Source organism: Athene noctua, chromosome 9, assembly GCF_965140245.1.
Source record: "Athene noctua chromosome 9, bAthNoc1.hap1.1, whole genome shotgun sequence".
Taxonomy (NCBI): Eukaryota; Metazoa; Chordata; class Aves; order Strigiformes; family Strigidae; genus Athene; species Athene noctua.
In genome coordinates, this window is record NC_134045.1 from 6,363,688 (window position 1) to 6,382,091 (window position 18,404).

Genomic DNA, 18,404 nt, shown 5'->3' on the forward strand with positions numbered 1-18,404 from the left:
TTTAGGATATTCCTGATGATTCACCAGTTGTTTACTAAATCTTGCTTATTAAAGCTGGAAGCCTACTTTCTCTCCTCTAAGGAAACACATAAAACACAGGTTGAAGAGAAAGGGAATCCTCTTTGTATTAGTAGCATGAGACTCACCTGAACTTGTTTGCGGAGTTTGCTGCATTCATCTGTCAAAACCTGCAACTGGAGACGGCTCTGTGCAGATTCCAGCTCTGCCTGTCTCCGTAACATTTGCTCCTTTTCTAAAGAGCTGAAGGAACAAGAGAAAAAGCAATCCTTAGGACTAGGATGCTTCTCCGGGCTGTCAATTCCTACCTTCAGACTTCACCCCAACTCAAGTCCTGTTCAATTCAATCCTGTAAATTCGTAAGTTACAGAAAATCTGGTACCACACTCATCCAGTACATTTACCTCAAGATGTTCTCAGTTATGCAATCGTACCAAATGACTCACTCAAGTATTGTTCCATAGAAACAACAGCCTTTCTCCTCACCCTCTCCAAATGTACTAATTTTGTAGAGAAGAGTGAAAGAGAAATCACTTTTTTTTTTCCCCTACAGAAACAGTTTAGCAAATTCTCTGCCATCAATGTCCATGTAATATACCATGTCAGCAACACAGCAAGTCATAGCACAGCAGGATCTTCAAGCTTGTTATTACTACCCATATCTAATTTTGTCTTTCAGGAAAATACAGCTGTATCAGAAATACACAGATAGAGGTAAGTTCTCTGTGACTGCCATATAGAAGCCATACCCCACCTTTAACCTAAAAGTGCACATCATTTAGCAGCAGCAGTTTTGATAACATACTTCAAGTTTTCTTTCATATAGGCTTTATGTATGAAGGAATAGTTAGAGGGGGAAGAAACACCAGTATTCCTTAAAATTATCTGTACATTTGGTCTATAATATTGACCATCGCATTCTGCACTTCAAAAGCTGCAATATTCCAGTTATTTCAGAAGTTCATGTGCAGGAAGATGTAGCTTGCCTAAGTACCTTCTAAATATACAGACCTAGCCTTGCATGTTCACAATGCACTGTCATTTCACTTCAGCTTTTTCATGCAATTTTTTTTTTCTGCAGAAGAAACAGGTGAAATGCTGTATTTAACCATAGCAAACACATCCTTTATGCAAGTACCCAGTGCCTGAAGGCGAAGAACAAAACCCATGATCTTACACCTAATTCAAGGCTATGTGCAGATAATATTGATGCCTGCATCGGTGTTCACATTTGTCCTCCACTTGTGGCCATGTGCCACAAAGCAGTTGCTGCCAGCAACTTCACGGGACTGACAGGCAGTCATTGCTGTCTGCCTCCCAAGAAAAACAGGAGGCAGAGGAGGTGTAGGGCAATTGGGGAAGGGCTGCAGTGAGATTCTGAGACACAAGCAGCAGTGAGAGATAACAAGATTTAAACACCCAAATGCCTTCTGTGCTTTTGAAAAAAAATACCATTCATCATTTGTTTTGCAGTGTCAAACCAGTAAAAGAAGCGTGACCCTCCTAAAGGTACAGTTCAAACACCATCGGGAAGTGGCAATCTGGACAGAAGAGATATTTTCCCTTCCTGACAGTTACTCCTCAATCATTTCTGATTAATAATTACCAGGATAGCAGGGCTTCTATTGAAAGACTGCACTGAAAGAACAGCAGTATAGTTGGAGATATGTGAAGATGACCCCAATTAAATTCTATTCACTACAACATTCGGGAGAACTCAGATATCTGCAGTCTTTTAATTTCAGAATAATATCTGTGACAACATCTTACCGAAATTAGTCCCCATTTTCATACCCGCTTCTCCTTTTTTTTCAACAAAATGTCTACCTTTACATTGGAGAGGGAAGTAGAGTCATAGTAATGCTTGCTGACCTTTTATAAGTAAAGCTACATGAAGAGTTTGACAAAGCACGATGGAAAGTGATTCATATGAGAGATTACTCTGTTTAATGCATGCAGAAAAGATGGCAGAAAAGGTCAGCTATTCACCCCCCTTGCATTTCTAACTATGTCTCACTTTTCTCATATAATGATGAATTAGCAATATAGGGCTTTCTGGCAACAACTCTGCATGTTCTCCCGTGATGACATTTCAGGATACAGCTACTTCAGTGCCACAAAGCACAAACTCAAGAATTCTGTTCCAAAAGAAAATTCTTCTCACAGGTAAGACACATGCAACCCAGCAAGGCCTTGGTTTGTTAAGCCACTCACACTCGTGATAATCCCCAAGAGAATGCACAAATTGCTTTAGACAATACAGGCAATTAAAGCATGAGGTGGAAGCCAGACTGCAGCTTTCAGTGGAATGCAATCAGAGAGGTCGTAGCTCTGTGTGGAGACTCTGTACCTTTTCATGTGCTCCTGTTCACTGGTATCCAGCGCTTTCAGAGTGCGAGCGTACAGGATCACAATGTCAGAACGTTTTGCTTTCTTATTACACTGAAATAAAAGACAAGTTTGGTTCATCTACAAGCATTTAAATATCTCTCAAAATAAAAAACTATGCACCCCTACAAGCTGCTAGGTATTATTCTGAAAAATCCCAATAGGTTTGAAGGGAGGGGTTGTCTACTTGAAAACAAATCCACAAAACCACAAACATTAACACAGCACGTTTGCAAGACGCTCCCTCATATAGACACCAGAGCTCTAATTGGGGCGACAACAGTTTAGGTCATGTATCCTACTGCAACTTTAATAGTGCATCTCCTTGTTTCCCACTAAATTTATTCTTCTAAAGCACCAGTGACACAGCATGGTCAGGTAAGTTCCAGGGACAAAAAAAAAAAAATTCAGACAAAGAGGGGAAAAAAGATCTAAAAGAAAACACCAGCCCAACCCTTATTATCAAAACTGGCTGCTTGGCTAACAGACAATGATCTTGGAACCCCTGAGCATACGCCCAACTCTGTTACTGACATTCTATATTCCTTTAATCAAATCCTATAGGCTCAAATCCATAAAAGCACTCCAGTGTCAGTATGAAACACTGACGTCCCACTGATTTCAGCAACACACAGAGAGTCAGATATTTCAATAATTTTGTGCATCTGGCTGTTAGATTCACCTTAAAAAGAAGGGATAATACCTCCCCCTGAGTTGGAACTTGGAAGAAATTATAGCATCTGCAAGCTCACTGTTTTGCAAATATACTCTGCTGATCAGAAAAGAGGCAGTGAATACTCAAATCAAGTAACCTCTGCTGAACATTAAATTACTATGTGCACTTAAAATGCAGACTTCTCTATTATTTAGTAGCATGAAGATATCATGGGCAACAGTTTCAGATCAGACAACCTCCCCTCCCTTTGTAAAGAGCTGCCTTGCAGAGCAGTAAGTGACTAAGACAGCTTTCCTGGCAGCCAGCAGCTGTCACTGGCAGGATCAGGAATGCTGCAATTTCACAGTAACTTGCACTCAAGCCACTTAGTATACAGAGCACCACGCACAGCAACTCTGTGCTATTCAATCAGAGAATGCCCAGTCGCAAAGGACAGCGACTGAAAATGAAGGGAAGATGATTTAGCTGCAAGGTTCTCTCCAGAGCAAGTTCTCCCGGGAAATTTTCAGTAAGTACATCACTGGAAGAAAAAGAGGGAGCAAGCACCCCTTAGGAGTTGTTAGTGTTCAAGAAGAAAGCAGTCACAAAATTCCTAAGAGCAAAGATGCCGGGAAGGTCTGAGAATTCTGTCTGGGCCTGGAGTGGGTGAAGAAAAGCTTACACAGAATTGACAGGGATGAGAAAAATAAGGTTTGGGCCTTTGCTATGGCAACAGTGATTCTTTAGGTTTAATCACAGTGCATGTCAACAGGAAGCTTCTTTGTGCAGGATTGCCTCCTCTCAACAAGTCAAGTAAGACTATGGAAGCTCTCAAAATGACAAAGCCAAAGAAAACCTGGGCTTCCAGCCACCAACTCGGAAAATGGCAGAACTGATTCCTATTTACAAGGTACTCATTGACCTATTTTTTGCCAACATTCTCTTCTGGAAAAAAGGAGTAAGTAATGGAAGCATACCACTTGCAAACAGACATTAAAGGATGCAACTTGTTTCTCAGTTCACTCTCTTCGAGCTACCTAAAAACAACCTGCTTAAAGGCTGTAAAAGCAGATAAAGCTCCAAACAGAAGATTAATTGACTGAAAACGGTTCTCAAACAGATTTCTTGTCCAATAACGTATTCTTTATGCTTAGTTAATTGCTTCTAGGAATCTGTCTGCCATTCCCACACTCCAGGACAACAGTGCAGTGCTCTGAAACCAATTACAGGTTTAGTACTTGAACTCTCAAACTTTTGAGTCTGCTACTCACAAATGTTCTACTTCAGAGAGAAAATCCAAGTCAGAATTCTCCCTTTAAAGGGGTGCTAGTTGTTCCTGGCCTAGCTACATCAAAATAAAGGTGATTTTGGTTATTGCTGACAGCAGCCAAAAGGGGATTCTTCATGCAGCAAACAGTTGTAACAGTTACAGCGAGCACACCTGCAGCACAAGTTACCCGCTAGCAAGTCCTCTCCAGTGGACATAAGCGTCCATTTTACCTGGGGGCACTTCCCTGCTTGTCCCTTGAGCCACCTCTCGATGCAGGTGTAACCAAACAGGTGTCCACACCGCAACGCTGAGAGACGGTGGTCCCCAGCGTTGGTCCACTGCTCAAAGCAGATTGCACAGGTATCCCCTTCCTCCTCATCCGGCGGCGCAACAGGAACCGACAGTTCCAGTTTCTTTAGTGGAGTTCTCTAGGATTAAAAATAAACACAAACACAATTTTTTTTTTTTTAGAAGAATACAGCACGGCCCATATTTAATCTGTCTCCAAAAGCATTTAGGTCATCTTACCTGTTTTTGCTGGACTTCAGCCTCTTCACCTTCTTGACTTCCATGTTCTGCAGAAGCTTGAGACAAAGCTTGAGATGGCTCTGCTTGGACCTGACTGGAAACTAAAGAAGGCATTGCTTAAATGAACTGATACATAATGGTGGGGAAAGGAGTTCTCCTTGACTTGATTGGAAAGCATCAGGGCAAGCAGTGCAACAACTGCACAAATTACACACAAAGCTTCAGATCAGCATCCTGGATCTGAAGGTCAGGCAGTCTGTGCATAAGCCCTTCTATTCACCCGTGGTAGTGCTGAAAAACTACAATTTCTTTTACAGAAAGCAGCAGAATTTCAGCATATTCAGTGGAAAAGGAGAGGTCTTTTAAAGACAGCAACTGTTATCAGGATTTTCTGTCCTGCTGGAAATAAATATATCTGTGTACAGGTCTCTAGTTAGGCTGATTTAAGGATAGAACCCTGCATCATTATGCCCAGAGAAAGACAGACCCCAATATGAAGAAGTTATTTTGCCAAGGGATCTAAGCATGCATATTTCATGCACCAAGAAAGCATTTACCGTATGCTATCTGCCCATTCACCCTGACTTAAGCAGTTTTCCAGCTTGTAGTTATCCGAACTATCAATTCTTCTGGGGTATATGTTTTTCTGGTGGGCCTCTGTTAGCCCTTCTGTTGAAGCATGGGCACACAGAAATGCTAAGTTTAGATTACCACCACTAGCATATTAAAAAAGGAGCAGAAATCACTGTCTCCCCCCCAGTCTCCTGACAAAACAAAAGAGTTTAGTCACATTTAGTATTCGAGGCAGGTATTCTCAATCCCGTAGAGAGGTATCACCTAACCCTGGCTAATGTCAATGAAGTTTTCAGCCTTTGTGGTCCAGGGCTGAACAGGAACCAGTGGCTTATATAAGCAAAAAAGACAAGGGAATTCCAGAAAACCCTACAGAGAGCATATGTTCACACAATATTAGACAGCACTGAACAGCTTGAGCTCCTGTCACGTGTAAGAGTAGCTCAAAGCAAGCAGAATGAATCTGTTCAAAAGACACCTCATCTATGTACCCTCAAAAAAAGTGTCAAGGTAGGCTAGCCAGTCAAAAACAAAACCAAGGGCAGAGAGTGAAGCCTAAGGACATTCCTTAAGAGACTGAAGTAAAAAAATAACCTTGTTCTCATATTCTCTGGGCATCAGTAACCTTGACTAGCAAGTTAACTACTTGTCACTCTTACATAAACTGCATATGTTCACCATAAACAATGTCACTGAAGTGATGTGGCAGCCTGTGAACATCAGTCTAGATAAAGGATTGCAAGCCAGAAAAAGCCAAGGAAAGAAAGAGACAAAGAGCCCACTGTCCTAAGTATCTCTACTTCCTCAGCTAACTGTCACAAGAAGTTACAGGAATGAAAACTCTAAATTGAAGCAGACCGAAATCACAAATAATTAAAAAAATACTGAATCATATCCTTCTCTGAAAGCACTGCTGATCTCCAGAGATGTGACAATGTTCAGTAACACTCCTTGATAATATATAACAGCAGAAGTGTGCTAAATACTAATCTCTAAGCCTGAAGTTATTCTGAACATTTCCAGGATTATTTATAAGCAACAGCCTGCAAACAGCAAAGACTGTATTTAACATTATGGTAGCAATCCCCCATTGCTGCTTCTACTCTCAGGAACTGCTTGCCAAAAAGCCTTGTGGTAGCAACCTGCTCCTGTCAGCTGTGGGCATAATGATCTCTTAGCACCGTCTGTCATGAAGCTTGAAAGGATTTCCCCACTGAGTTTTGAAACAGCAAGATGAGTTTCTGAAATCAAGTCTCTACACAGCTCAAATATAGCACAAACCTCCCGAGCTAGCTGCTGGAGGTGTCTCCTGGGCCGACGGTAACAGCAGTGCTGCAGCCTCCACCACTTCCTCCTCCTCAGCAGAAGAGCTGCTGTCAGAGCTGCTCACTACTATTGTTTCATCTGAGCTGTGTTCCTGGTTGTCCCTCACAATATGCAAGCGCTCCAGATGTGGAACTGGTCCTGTAGTTGGCTCTTGGGTCCTGCTGACTTGAAAGTAACTGTCCAATGCTGCCCTGAATCCAGAAAAGCAAGAAATAAAGCCAGTTATTTCAGGTAAGCTAAAGGCTCAGCATGTTCCTCCACACTTCTTTGCAGTAAAATTCCTAGGCTCTGACTGCAATAGGAAAGTATCAAAGTTATCAGGACAGACCTTCTCTGGTAGAGAAGCAATCCCATACAATTGCCCACTTTACAAATAATAGGCAGTTATCATACAGTGACCATTTATTTTACTCAGCTCAAAGAAAATCTCCCTTCTCGTTACAGCAACGATGTCTTCTTTTGGGGTGGTGGTGGGTTGTAGAGAAGAAAAGCAAAGACATAAGTCTTGTTTGCTAATAGCCTAAGGAACTCCTAACCTGTACTTAGAATCCTAACTTAGACCTGGTTCCCAAAGCCACTGGCAATATTAGATACATGAGGCCTGTATCAGAGTTTCATTCCGTGGACTACTTTTTCTTTCTTCTTTCCTACTGGAACTTCAACCCTGGATAGAAACACCCTCCCCTCTCCCCCCATCAGTTCAGCTATCATCTCAATCACCCTTCTGATTCAAAAGAGAAGTCTGTCAGGCTGCCTTCTAGCCCCAAGAACTCCAGTGACCTTCACAGACACATCAAGGGCAAACAGTACAGTTATGTTTAATCATCTGGGAGGAGAGGAGTTCTTGTTCTCACTGAATTTAAAGGTAATGCTCCGGTTAATTATAATCTCACCCACAGCATTTACAAAAGCTACAAAAATGAGACAAAACCCAAACAAACCAGAAATGGCTATTTCTTTCTGACTGGAGAGCAACACACTTTAAACCCATCACAAATGGTATTAAACACAGAATTTTTATTTTCTTTGCCCAGAGGTAACAAAAAAAACCTTTTAGAAAAATACTAGTTGGCATGTTTGTGAAAGCTTCTGCAGCAATTGTCACCAGAAAACCTAATCAGGCAATCCCCAAATCAAAGGTGAAATGCAAAACAGAGCACAAGATCCACAGAGCTAAATGCTGGCTGGAACTGCAAAGAGTCAGCACTGCTGCAGGAAGCACTGACAGGAATCTGGCAGAGCAGAGAGAATGGTGCGAGCAGAAGCTCTGCAAGCAAGATGGAAAGCATAGAAGGGCTCAGAAGTCAACACCACCACTTCCAACATTAAGAAACACGAAGATACACTCAAGAAGAGCAAAGATCCTGCCAGCAGAGATCAGAGAGCACTGTGCCATTATTGAGCTTAAAAGGTATGTGAGCTGCCCAGAACTTGGCCAAAACCCGGGCTGAGCTGGGCTCTGTAAGCCAGGAAGAAAAGTAGTTTTAAACCGATGCCAGACTTGGTAAGAGTGTAGTTCAGACCCAACTTCATTTCTGCTTTACCTGGCACTGACTGTCCTCTGGGAACCACCAGCTCTCTGCTGCCTGCGAGCTCTCCTCACTCGCGGACGCTGCGTGACCTGTGGCACAGGCACTGGCCGATACGGATCAAACGCTCCTTGCGGCCTTTGCAGCCTGTTGAGAGCCCCAGCTGGACCCACCTGCAAGTCAGGCTCAGCAGCTGCTTCCCTTGTACCAGCATTTATTATGCCAACAGCATCAGCAGCGGGAAGAACTGTAACGCTGCCTCCTCCATCATCAAGCACTGCAGCATGGGAGGACAGCGCTGTGTGACCAGACGGCTCTGTGGGAAGTATCCTGAGGTTCTCTACAGAGTAACCAGCCACTGGTTGGAGATCAACTTCCATCTCTTCTTGAGCCATTTCTGCAAAGATTTGAAGAAAACTAGTATTTATTTGCAAGCATGCACCTTACTTCTAGCCTGACGGTAGCAAGAATCAGGTGCAGCAGTCAGTGACGACAACAGACTTTGGAATTCAGACTCAAATTTATCCTTTTGCAGCAGAGCTAAATCATCTCAAGTCAATACACATACGCGAGCTGGTATAGCAGGGAGCACCCTCCCAGAGTCCTGGACTCCAAGTCTTTGGCTCAACAGCAGCTAGCACAAAAGGCACATTGCAAAATCAACTTAACTAAGCCTTGGGATGAATATGTAAAGTTAAGGATGTCTTGCTGGCATCACTTACTTGCCAGTAAATTCATATGGATCTTGGAGAAGAGAATTTGGAAATACTCTAGAGCAGCACTGCACAAACACCCAGAAATAGAGCCAGAAATAAGCTCCACAATGCAGTTGTGTGTCCATCACACCGCGCTCTCTGGAGGTGGGTTTATTTTCAAGTTTCTTCAGATAAAATTCCAGTACGGTAACAGATCACTGCAAACCTTGCCCACAGCTCACTCAACAGGCCTTCCAGGTACTTTAAATTCACCAACACCATGGAAACCCAGAAAGGGTATCACAACAGAACCCACAACTGAGATGTTATAGGTAGCAAGTTACCTACAGCATCAGCATTTGTGGATCCCTATTCAGCCTGAGACTAGATAAACATGAAATCTGCAGTAAAACCTCACATATATTACTTAAGGATGGTTGCCCTGCAAACATCTTTGGGATAAAGATTTCAGGTTCCCTCCTAAATAGTTAGGTTTGGAGAACAGAGACAACAGTCTGTGCATTGCTAATTATTGTGCTGCTGTCAGCTACCAAATTAGAGCACTTCAGTCACCCTGTTCTACAAGCTGTCTTACAACACAAAAAAAGTTCAAGATTATTTCATTAAATAGGTGCACCAAAAAAAATATAGTCCTTTTTTGGAGACGGGGGTGTGGATTAAATTCTGCAAGCTGCTGAAGGTCATTCACATTCTCAAAAAATACTTAGGCAATCAAAAACCTGAAAAGCCTTGGGAATTGTAGACCTTTAGTATTACTTAAGAGCCCAAAGCACACACCAAAAGTTATTAGGCCAGGTGTTGTGCAAACAGAGTAAAGGCTGCTCTTAGTACAAAGAATAACCAGAAAAATGTACACAAAGAGTTAGTAGAGGGGGATATTTTTATAGACTTTTTAAGAAATTCTAACTTACAAATAATTTTATAATTCTTATCCTAACTACCAATTCAGCCTGTTTGGTCAAAAATAGATGTTAAAAGCCACCTCCCACCAGAACATTGTCAAGATATAATAATATTCAATGACCAAGTACTGCTTCTTTAGCACTAAACTAGTTTGTAATAAAATTGCTACCTGTAAGCATAGCAGACCCTTTACTTTCCCCATAAATTAACTGTGAGACTTCAAAATACTGCATATATTCACCATCGTGGGTTAACTAAACCAGTGGATTTAAGAAAAAAAAAAAAAAAAGAAAAAAGTGAGATGTTAATACTGATATTTTCACTATTGGAGTCTCCCTGGAAGACCCCGCAGATGGAAGGTCTCCATAAACAAGCTTCTTGGGCCCAGCTGAGAAAGGCCGGAGTGCCTTCAGAGGACAGAGTGCGGGGCAGGGCAGCGCCACAGAAGCCTCTGCAGTCCCGACCCGCAGGCTGAACGCTGAAGCACAAGCTTCCCCTTGCGGAGGGCCGCCTCACTCGGCGCTGCTCGGGCAAAGCCAGGCCCGGCTCCGCCGCTCCAGGAGTGACTCCGCGGCACCTGTTTTCCCACAGTTAACCAAAAAAAAACGCGAAGCAAACGACGAGCACGCTCCACAGGCACGCGTTTATTTCTGGCTTTTTACAGGGCTCACTTATCCGAGCTAAGAGCCCGAATAAATTCGAACACACGGCGCGGGAGGGGGAACATTTCCCCTCCGGCAGCCGCAGGCACCCCGAGCGCTCGGGACACCACCCCCGACCTCCCCGCGGGCTCCTCGCAGCCCCCCGGGCCAGGGCCCGACACCACCCAGGCCTCCCGCCGCCCGGCCCCCGAGAGCCCAGGCCGCGGCGGGACCCCGCACCCCTCCCCAGCGCCCGGCCGTGGAGGCCCGGCCGCGCCCGCGGTGCTCGGGGGCCGCCGGGCCGGGGGGGGAGAGAGGCGGGGGCGGTAAGCCGCGGGCCCGGGCCCCGTCCCCGCCAGCCGCCGCTCACCTGCCAGCGGGCCCAACCGCCCCGCTCGAGCTCCGCGCCGCCCCACCCCCAACCGGCCTACTGGCTGGCCACTATCCTGCGCCCGCTTCTATTGGGCGAGCCGGGACCAAGCCCGCCTTCTCATTGGCCAGTCGTTCTGTCCGTCTGGCCGACGGAACTAGGGGTGAAGGGGGCGAGGGGAGGGGAGCCAGAGCCTGCTCTGATTGGCCAGAACGTCGTAGGGAAGGCCCGGCTGATTGGGCGGCCAGACGACCGGCAGCCGTAGGGGGCGGGGCAGGTTCCGGGGAGCGAATTTCCATTGGGGGAGCTGCGGCTGGGGCGAAAAGAGCGGGAGCTCCGGCGGATTCAAACAGGGATCGAGGTGGGCGGGGCGTTACCATGGCGGCGGGAGGGAGCCCGGAGGCAGCCGGGCCCCAGCGCCCCGCGGGCAGCGGCCGGGGCCGGGGGAAGGGCGCCGGGTGTCGTCCCTCTGGTTCCCCCGGCCCCTGGGGTTCCTGCGGCCTCCCCTGGAGTCCCCGGGGCGGTGTCTCGGGGTGTCTGTGGCAGGGTGCCCTCGCCCGCCAGCTGCCTCTGCAGCGAACCCAGGCACGGCCCCTCGGAGAGGTGAATGTCTGGGCATACAGAAATAAATACACGGGTATTGAGCGATCGGTCTCTGCGAGGCGGGGAAGAGGGGCGAGCCGCGAGCTTTGGCCTGCGAGGGGAAGGCCCGCTGCTTTCCCTTGGGTTGCTTTCCGAGGCACCCAACTGCTTTTGGTCACCCGATCCTGTTTTCTGCGGTTAACTTCCTTGGTTTCTGCTTTTCTGCAGGTCAGCCAGCGAGTCCACAATCTCTGCAAAACACAAGGTGCTGTTAATCAAAACGGAACATTTGTTGTAGGCGCTTTTTTTTTTTTTTTTTTTCCCCTTGATGAGAAGATAGCTTTCCCTCTGATAACAACTGGGACATGGAGTCACTCTCTCCTAAGGCCAGTGTGACTGGGCAGCCCTTAGCAGGGGACAGGCCTGAGCAGACACAGGTGAGTACAGCCCAAAGACAAGCAGCCACGTATACGGCGAGATGCTTGGAAACAGTGGCGGGAAGATGTCTTTCCAGCTCAGCACCACACAGGCACAGCTGGGCATTGGATTAGAGTAATAAAGACAGGTTGTATCCTCAGTGTGGCTTTGCCAATGTCTCGGATTATTTTTTGGGTGTCTTCACTTCAGCCAAGGCGATTCCCTGCAGCAGGGTCTGCTGAGGGAACTGCTGTTGGGTGATGGAGGCACAGAGAGCACAGCACACAGTGGTTTCTTATGCCCATTTTCCACATCTCTTGTGTGGAAACTGAGCCCATAGAATGGAGCAGATGAGACTGAAGGAAGGAAGGTTTCTGCCCTTAGATGAACTGAGGGAACCCCTGCTCCTTCAGGCACACCAGATTCCTCTATCTTTTCCTGCCATTTCTGCTAAGTCTTCTGATGGAGACCTGATCAGACCCAGACCAACTGCAGAGACACTGAAATCTTCCCTGCCACAGAGCAATTCCCAAGATTACAATTTACTGCTCAAAGCCCAAGGCAGGAATTGTTCCTGCGCTGTGTGGTGGCTACTCCTCCAATTTACGGGATCTTCAGGGCCTGAGAGGGGATTAACCCATGCACCCCTGCTCCCAGTTCAGCACTTGTCTGAGAAAAAAAAGCTTACTCTTATGTGATGCCAAATGAACAGCCTGGTGATTAGTGTCATGGCATGGGTAAATGTTAACTGTATCATCACGCTACAGAAGAGAGATCTAGTACTAGGGGACTCGTTAGCATGAGAAGGTAGATGAAGGAGGGATCCAAAACAGAGAGGCAGACAAATTCATATGGAAAATAAGGGGCAAACTGACCACTGAAGCAGGTGATTGAGAGATACAACAGGCCTTTGGAGTAGATGTCCAGGACACCTACCCTCAGCAGAAGGGCGTTGGGAAGGGTCAAAGGCCCGGCACTGGTCAATGACTTTCCGCAGGTCTTCAGGACAATCTTCCCCAACAGGGTCCTGGTAACGGTCGTTGCAGATTTTCTCCATGATCTCCTCAGGAGTGCAGCCTATACAATGTGCATGCAAACAGGAGCATCACGATGGAGCTCTGCTGCCACAGGAGGGTGCATGGGAGGAAACCCAGTACAAAGGCACGCCAATAGCCTTCCTGCAGCCCATGGCATGGTGAAACCAGCAGAGAAGCCACCCAAAATATCTGCAGTGAACCCCCCCCAGTATTTGGCATGACGCCGTTGGGCTCCAGTGGAGCACGGAGAAGAGTTTATGCTTCAATGCCCAGGAACATCAAATAGAGACAAAAATTACTTGAATGTTTGTGGTTTAAGTATGTTGCTGAAAAGCTTTACTGAATAGGAGTCCCAGGAGAAGCTATGAAGCTGTTGTGCAGAGCCAGGCACACCAGGCACTGCCACTGGGACTCACACAGGGTGGGATGCTCCAGGGAGGAGCAGGGAGCAGACAGGAGCAGTATTGGGCTGTGTGGCTTTTACACAGGGGACCGGATACTTCTGTCTCACCTTCAAATGGGATTTTGGAGGTTGCAATCTCCCACAGCACGATCCCAAAGCTGGAAAAAAGACAAGCAAGAGTCTCAGCATTCATCCCACCACATTGTCCTCCCTTCTAACAGAGGGGACTGTTGGGCTATGCCAACTGCAAACAGCTGCTTATGTGTTTGATTAAACCTGGCTGCCTTCCACAGCTCAGCAGCTATTCTGCCAGACATCTGCCTGCTTACGGTCATCTCTCCCAGGAGGGGCAGACACACCTGTATATTTCACAGGGCCTCTTGTAGGGGTAGTTGATGTCTTTCAGGTTCTCAGGGGCAACATAAGCCAGCATAGAGACTTGTTTCCGGTTCTTCTGGGCTTTCCTCTTGATGGATGACTCTGTTTCACACAGCTCAAATCCTGACAGCTAGTTAAGATAAAGAGAGAGAGAAAGGGAGAAGTGGTAGAAACACAGAAACCTGTGGCATGGCTGGGGACTGCCCTGAGATGGAGAAAACAGAGCGAGGTGCCCTGGGCATCAAAGGCTGGCATGCAGCTGTGTTCAGCCTGGAATGTGGTCTTTCTGCAAACACAGGTGGAAGCAGGTGAATTGCTCTAGTTTCAGCTCATCCCAGGGTGGATGGCTCAGAAACGCTTGCTTTGCAGATGATAAAACAGAGATAATGACAAACTGCGGTGTAAATGTCTAAGGTGACAGGAGAGATGGCTCTAATCCTGGGTTTTGTTCTGGACCATTGTAAATCCCTTTGGTGGTGGGGAGGCATCCACAAAAACATGCAAAACTCCCCAAAGCTTCTCCAAGCATTATCCTTACCTTCACACAGTAATCCCCGGCCACCAGGAACTTGATACTGCAGATGCAGCCATGGAGTCGGGACTTCTCCTCTGTCTGGTGCAACCTGCAGTCGGACAGAACCAAAGGCAAGATCTGATGGACCCATCCCCACCTTGAGGCTCTCTCCTGCTGCGTAGGGGATGGACTGACATGCACTCAGAGAAACTGGCAGCTCTTTGCCTGTCTTGGTGGATCAACCTTGTCAAGCCAACCTTTCCAGAAGGTGTTGAAAGAGCCGCTGTGGGCAAAATAATGAGCCTTTGGGATGAGCAGGACCCATAAGTAGAACTGGCCTTATGTAGGGAGAACTTATGTAAGGAGAACTTATCCTAGCCTTATGTAAGGAGAACTTATCCTAGCCTTATGTAAGGAGAACTTATCCTTATGTAGGATGCTCCTGAAGCTGCCCTATGGGGGTAGGGAAGAGGGTTTCTCCCTTCCAGGCCTTTGCAGGCTTGAAGCCAGATGTAGGGGCCAGTGACCAAGGGAGATGGACACTACTGCATCCAAACCCACTGCCTACCTCCTCACCAGCCTCCATCCCATTGTTCCCAGGTGGCGGAAACTGTGTCTAACAGGATACCACTGCTTACTGAGAGACACCAGGAAGCTGAGCGTGGCCTGTGGATCATCATGTGCACTTACTCACTGATTTATACAGGAGCTCACCTGTACAGGCCTCTGGCGGCTCCCAGGGCCATCCGAATGCGAACCTCCCAGGAGAGATGCCGTTGCTTGGTCAGCACATCCCGCAGCGTCCCGTGCTTACAGTACTCCATGACAATCGAGAAGCAGGGGCTCCCATCTGCAAGGTGAAACCTTGAGCACCCTGCCTTGTGCTACCTCTTGGGAGGGGACCACAACAAACTCTGCTACCAGCTAGTGCTGGGGACAAGCAGGGGAGGGAAAGGGTGACATTAATGTGACACCCTTTACCTTTCTCCTCAATGCAGATCCCATACATGCGCAGGATGTTTGGAGACTCAAACTTCTTCAGGGTCTGAATCTCCTTCTCAAAGATGTGTCTCACCTTCCTGCAGAAAGGGACAGCACAGTGAGATTTCTGGAACAAGTCATGGCACAGCTCTGTGCACCCTCCTGTCCTGGCTGCCCCGTGTCACTCCCATCCAAGACAACTCACGCTGGGTCAGTGGTCAGCGGCCTCTTGAAGGTTTTGATGGCGACAGGGTACTTGAGGTACTCGCCCTCGTAGAGGTCATAGCTCTCTGTGTCCTGCAGGTGGCTGTAGAAGGTGAGGTGGTCCCGCTCGATCTCCGTGATGTCTTCTCTTTTACCAACATTGACCTTCTTCAAACCTGCTCCCGCCGTGCATCGGGAGGGAACAAGGGACATATTAGTCAGGGCTCAGGGGGAAAGGACAGAGTGCACAGGGTGCTCAGAGGTGCTACGCCAACTTACATTCCATCACGCGCATGATTTTGTTCAGCTCACTTTGCATCCAGTCCACCTTGCTCTCCATACATTCCCTGTCGATGTAGATCTCCCTGGTCACATCTTCAGGCTCCTCAGTACCTGGGGAGAGAAACGCGCAGAGGTGAGACTGCTGGATGAAAGTACAGGACTGATGCAGTTAGTTTTTCTCATGGTTTAAATGTCCCTTTGGGTCTCCTTGGCCATGTCCATTAAGCCAAAGCTGGACAGCAGCTGGGGAGAGGTGCCAACCGCTGGTCTCAGGGAAAGAGGATTTGCTAAATGCGCACTTACTTGCAATCACCTGGTCCAAGAAAGCTCTGTCATCCCTCAGGTCCTCAGCATCCTGCCTGCGACATGTCTTTGACTGGAAAGCCTCCAGGAAAGCCTGCTTCTGTTCCGCCTGCAACAGGAGTGAGAGCCCCTGGGCAATGTCCTCCAGGCTCTCGTTCACCCAGATGAACTCCTCACCGGTGCTGCGGGCTCTCAGGAATTTCTGAATCCAGCTGGCCTGGCTATATTTCATCACCAGTTTCTGGGCTTCCCCCAGTGCTTGAAGCAGCTTTTTTAGCAGTTCTTCTTCTTGATGGGGGATGTACTTGTGTGGCTGAGCCTCAAGGATCCTCACGGGCTCCAGCAGGATCTGGATGCGCTCCACGAGGCGCTGGCACTGGTGCTTACAGCACTTCACCTGCTCGAGTTGGGCATGGATGGTCTGGGCCACGGAGAAGAGTCTCTCCACAATTTCCATGCTTACAGCAAAGGGCTTGGCCACTGGGGATGTAGGCTGGTGGTGTCTGGTGGAGATGAGCCTCAGGCACTGCTCGGAGATCAGCCGGATGCGGCTCTTCCACGACTTCCACCCTAAGGAAACACCCTTAATGTGGCACACCACCCTCCAAGTCTCCTATAGCCCCTTATACCTCCTCCGGCTGCTTTACTTCCTCTGCTTTGCCCGGCACCATGGCTACTCATGCAGCCCAGAGTGGGCACACGCAAACAGAGACATCAGTAGCAGCAGTATTGACACATCTCACTCCGCATTAGCAAGAGATGTTTTGACTTGATGTATGTAAATTAATTTAGTGATAGCCATTCTCAGAGGGTGTACACACAGACGAGCAGTGTCAGGAATGGCCCAAGGAGCATGCCCTGGGCAGTGCTCCCCAGCACCGGCCCCATGCCACCCTGGGGTCCTGCCCACAGAGCCTACATCTTTGACCATAAAGTTCCATTTTCATTTCTAGCCAACATCTCTCTCTGTTGTCACCCATCTAATAAAAACTTTCACGCCTTCACAGCCCCAGCGTCCCCAACTTCTTTAAATATTCTTCCCATAGCCCTGTCACTTAAGACTTTAAATTAAACTCTATGGCTCAGCCTCCCTGCAGAGATGGTTCCAGCTCCCCAGCCCACATCCAGGCAGTGGGGGCAGAAAATTGCCCCCATTGCAGGGAAATTAGCAGCAGCCACCTGCACCATTGATGCAGCCAGCGCTGAGAAGGGTGCCGGGCTCTGTCGGCTGGAAACGAGACAGAAACGCACCAGAGACAAGCTGCAGTCACTCTCCTTCCTCTTCAGGCTCTCTCCAGCATGGCCCCCAAGGAGGAAGCTAGTCTGCTTGCTAAGAGAAATCAGCTGGGTTTACCTGGTCCTGCTTCGCTCGCCTCTGTCTCTGCTGCCTCCGCCTCGGCTGCCTCTGCAGACTGAGGAGGCACAGCAGGACGACAGTGAATTTATAGGGTGCCTTCCCTGGCTGCTGCTCTGACCGGCAGCGGAAGGGATGTTGTGCAACCCACCGCGGCTTCCCATGCAACCTCAGCTCCCCTTTCCTGGCAAGCTGCTCGGGGTGGCAGAAGAAGGGGCCAGACAAGCTCTATCCCCCTCTGCTGGGTCTTGCCTGCTGGAAGATGGAGTTGCCCATGAGGAGCACAGCAGGAAGAAGGCAATGGAGGAGGCTGTGCACCCCACATTGACAATTTCGAGCACCCCAACCCCTTCTGCTGTGCCGCCAGCTGTGGAAAGGCTGGCCCAGGGTGCTATAACACCCTCGGCATCAGCTTGGCACCCTGCTGAACTTCTCGCTTCAGGCAGCAGGACCCTCGAGCACACCCATCCTGCATGAGGGATGCTGGTCCTTTGGGACCTTCCGCTCCCCTCCCCATCCCTGCAGGATCAGGACCCTCCAGCATCAAAGGGAGCAGGCTGCGGGCACCAGTGCTGGAAACAGCGCTTGGCCTCTGCCAGGAGCGCAGGAAGCTTGGCAGGTGGCTTCGTCAGAGGGCCAGGCAGATTTTGGGAAGTGTGAGGCAGCACATGATGTCATTGCCCAACTTCGGAGAATTGAGCGGTGGCTTCAGCCAGCTTCTGCTTACCGAGAGCCCAGGGTCAAGCAGGTTTGCTGTGGTTCCCCTCTACAAAAAGCATCTCCTTCGCTGGTGTCAACAGCACAGCTTTCGTCAGCGTGGGGAGCCAAGAAAGGCAACCGCAAGTTATCGCGGCATCGAGGGCCATCAGCGATGGGAAAGGATGCGCCAAGGGTGGGGGAACGTGGGAGCAGCCCTGAGGGATACAGTCACCAGACCCTTTTTTAATGGCTTTATTTTTCAAAATATACAGTTTATTTACAATTATAGTGTCTACAGTTTTATGTATAACTTTATTCCAGACCTTTAAATAT

The 18,404-nt window shown here is 48.0% G+C and overlaps 2 protein-coding genes across 3 annotated transcripts in view; both read right to left on the bottom strand.

Annotated features, from left to right (window-relative positions):
• The window catches only part of RFWD3 (ring finger and WD repeat domain 3), a 23,240-nt gene extending 12,285 nt beyond the window's left edge, over positions 1 to 10,955 (bottom strand). Inside the window, exons 1-7 of the mRNA XM_074913476.1 lie at positions 10,918 to 10,955; positions 8,303 to 8,684; positions 6,714 to 6,949; positions 4,860 to 4,960; positions 4,562 to 4,759; positions 2,369 to 2,460; positions 147 to 261 (exon numbers count right to left, since the gene is read on the bottom strand). Coding sequence (XP_074769577.1) covers positions 147 to 261; positions 2,369 to 2,460; positions 4,562 to 4,759; positions 4,860 to 4,960; positions 6,714 to 6,949; positions 8,303 to 8,682 — 1,122 coding nt within the window. The 5' untranslated portion in view covers positions 8,683 to 8,684; positions 10,918 to 10,955. The remainder of the gene's footprint in view (positions 1 to 146; positions 262 to 2,368; positions 2,461 to 4,561; positions 4,760 to 4,859; positions 4,961 to 6,713; positions 6,950 to 8,302; positions 8,685 to 10,917) is intronic.
• On the bottom strand, positions 10,953 to 17,422 carry MLKL (mixed lineage kinase domain like pseudokinase). Of its 2 annotated transcripts, none has more exons than XM_074913477.1 (11): positions 17,373 to 17,422; positions 16,019 to 16,588; positions 15,713 to 15,826; positions 15,435 to 15,609; positions 15,230 to 15,327; positions 14,963 to 15,098; positions 14,273 to 14,357; positions 13,716 to 13,864; positions 13,465 to 13,514; positions 12,853 to 12,993; positions 10,953 to 11,750 (listed from the first exon to the last, which is right to left on the bottom strand). In XM_074913477.1, exons 2-11 carry the CDS (start codon positions 16,473 to 16,475, stop codon positions 11,698 to 11,700), a joined length of 1,458 nt encoding a protein of 485 aa, XP_074769578.1. In that variant the 5' UTR covers positions 16,476 to 16,588; positions 17,373 to 17,422; the 3' UTR covers positions 10,953 to 11,697. The 2 variants fall into 2 exon arrangements, with proteins under 2 accessions (XP_074769578.1, XP_074769579.1); XM_074913478.1 differs by lacking the exon at positions 17,373 to 17,422 and adding an exon at positions 17,270 to 17,311.
• Between the last annotated feature and the right edge of the window lie 982 nt (positions 17,423 to 18,404).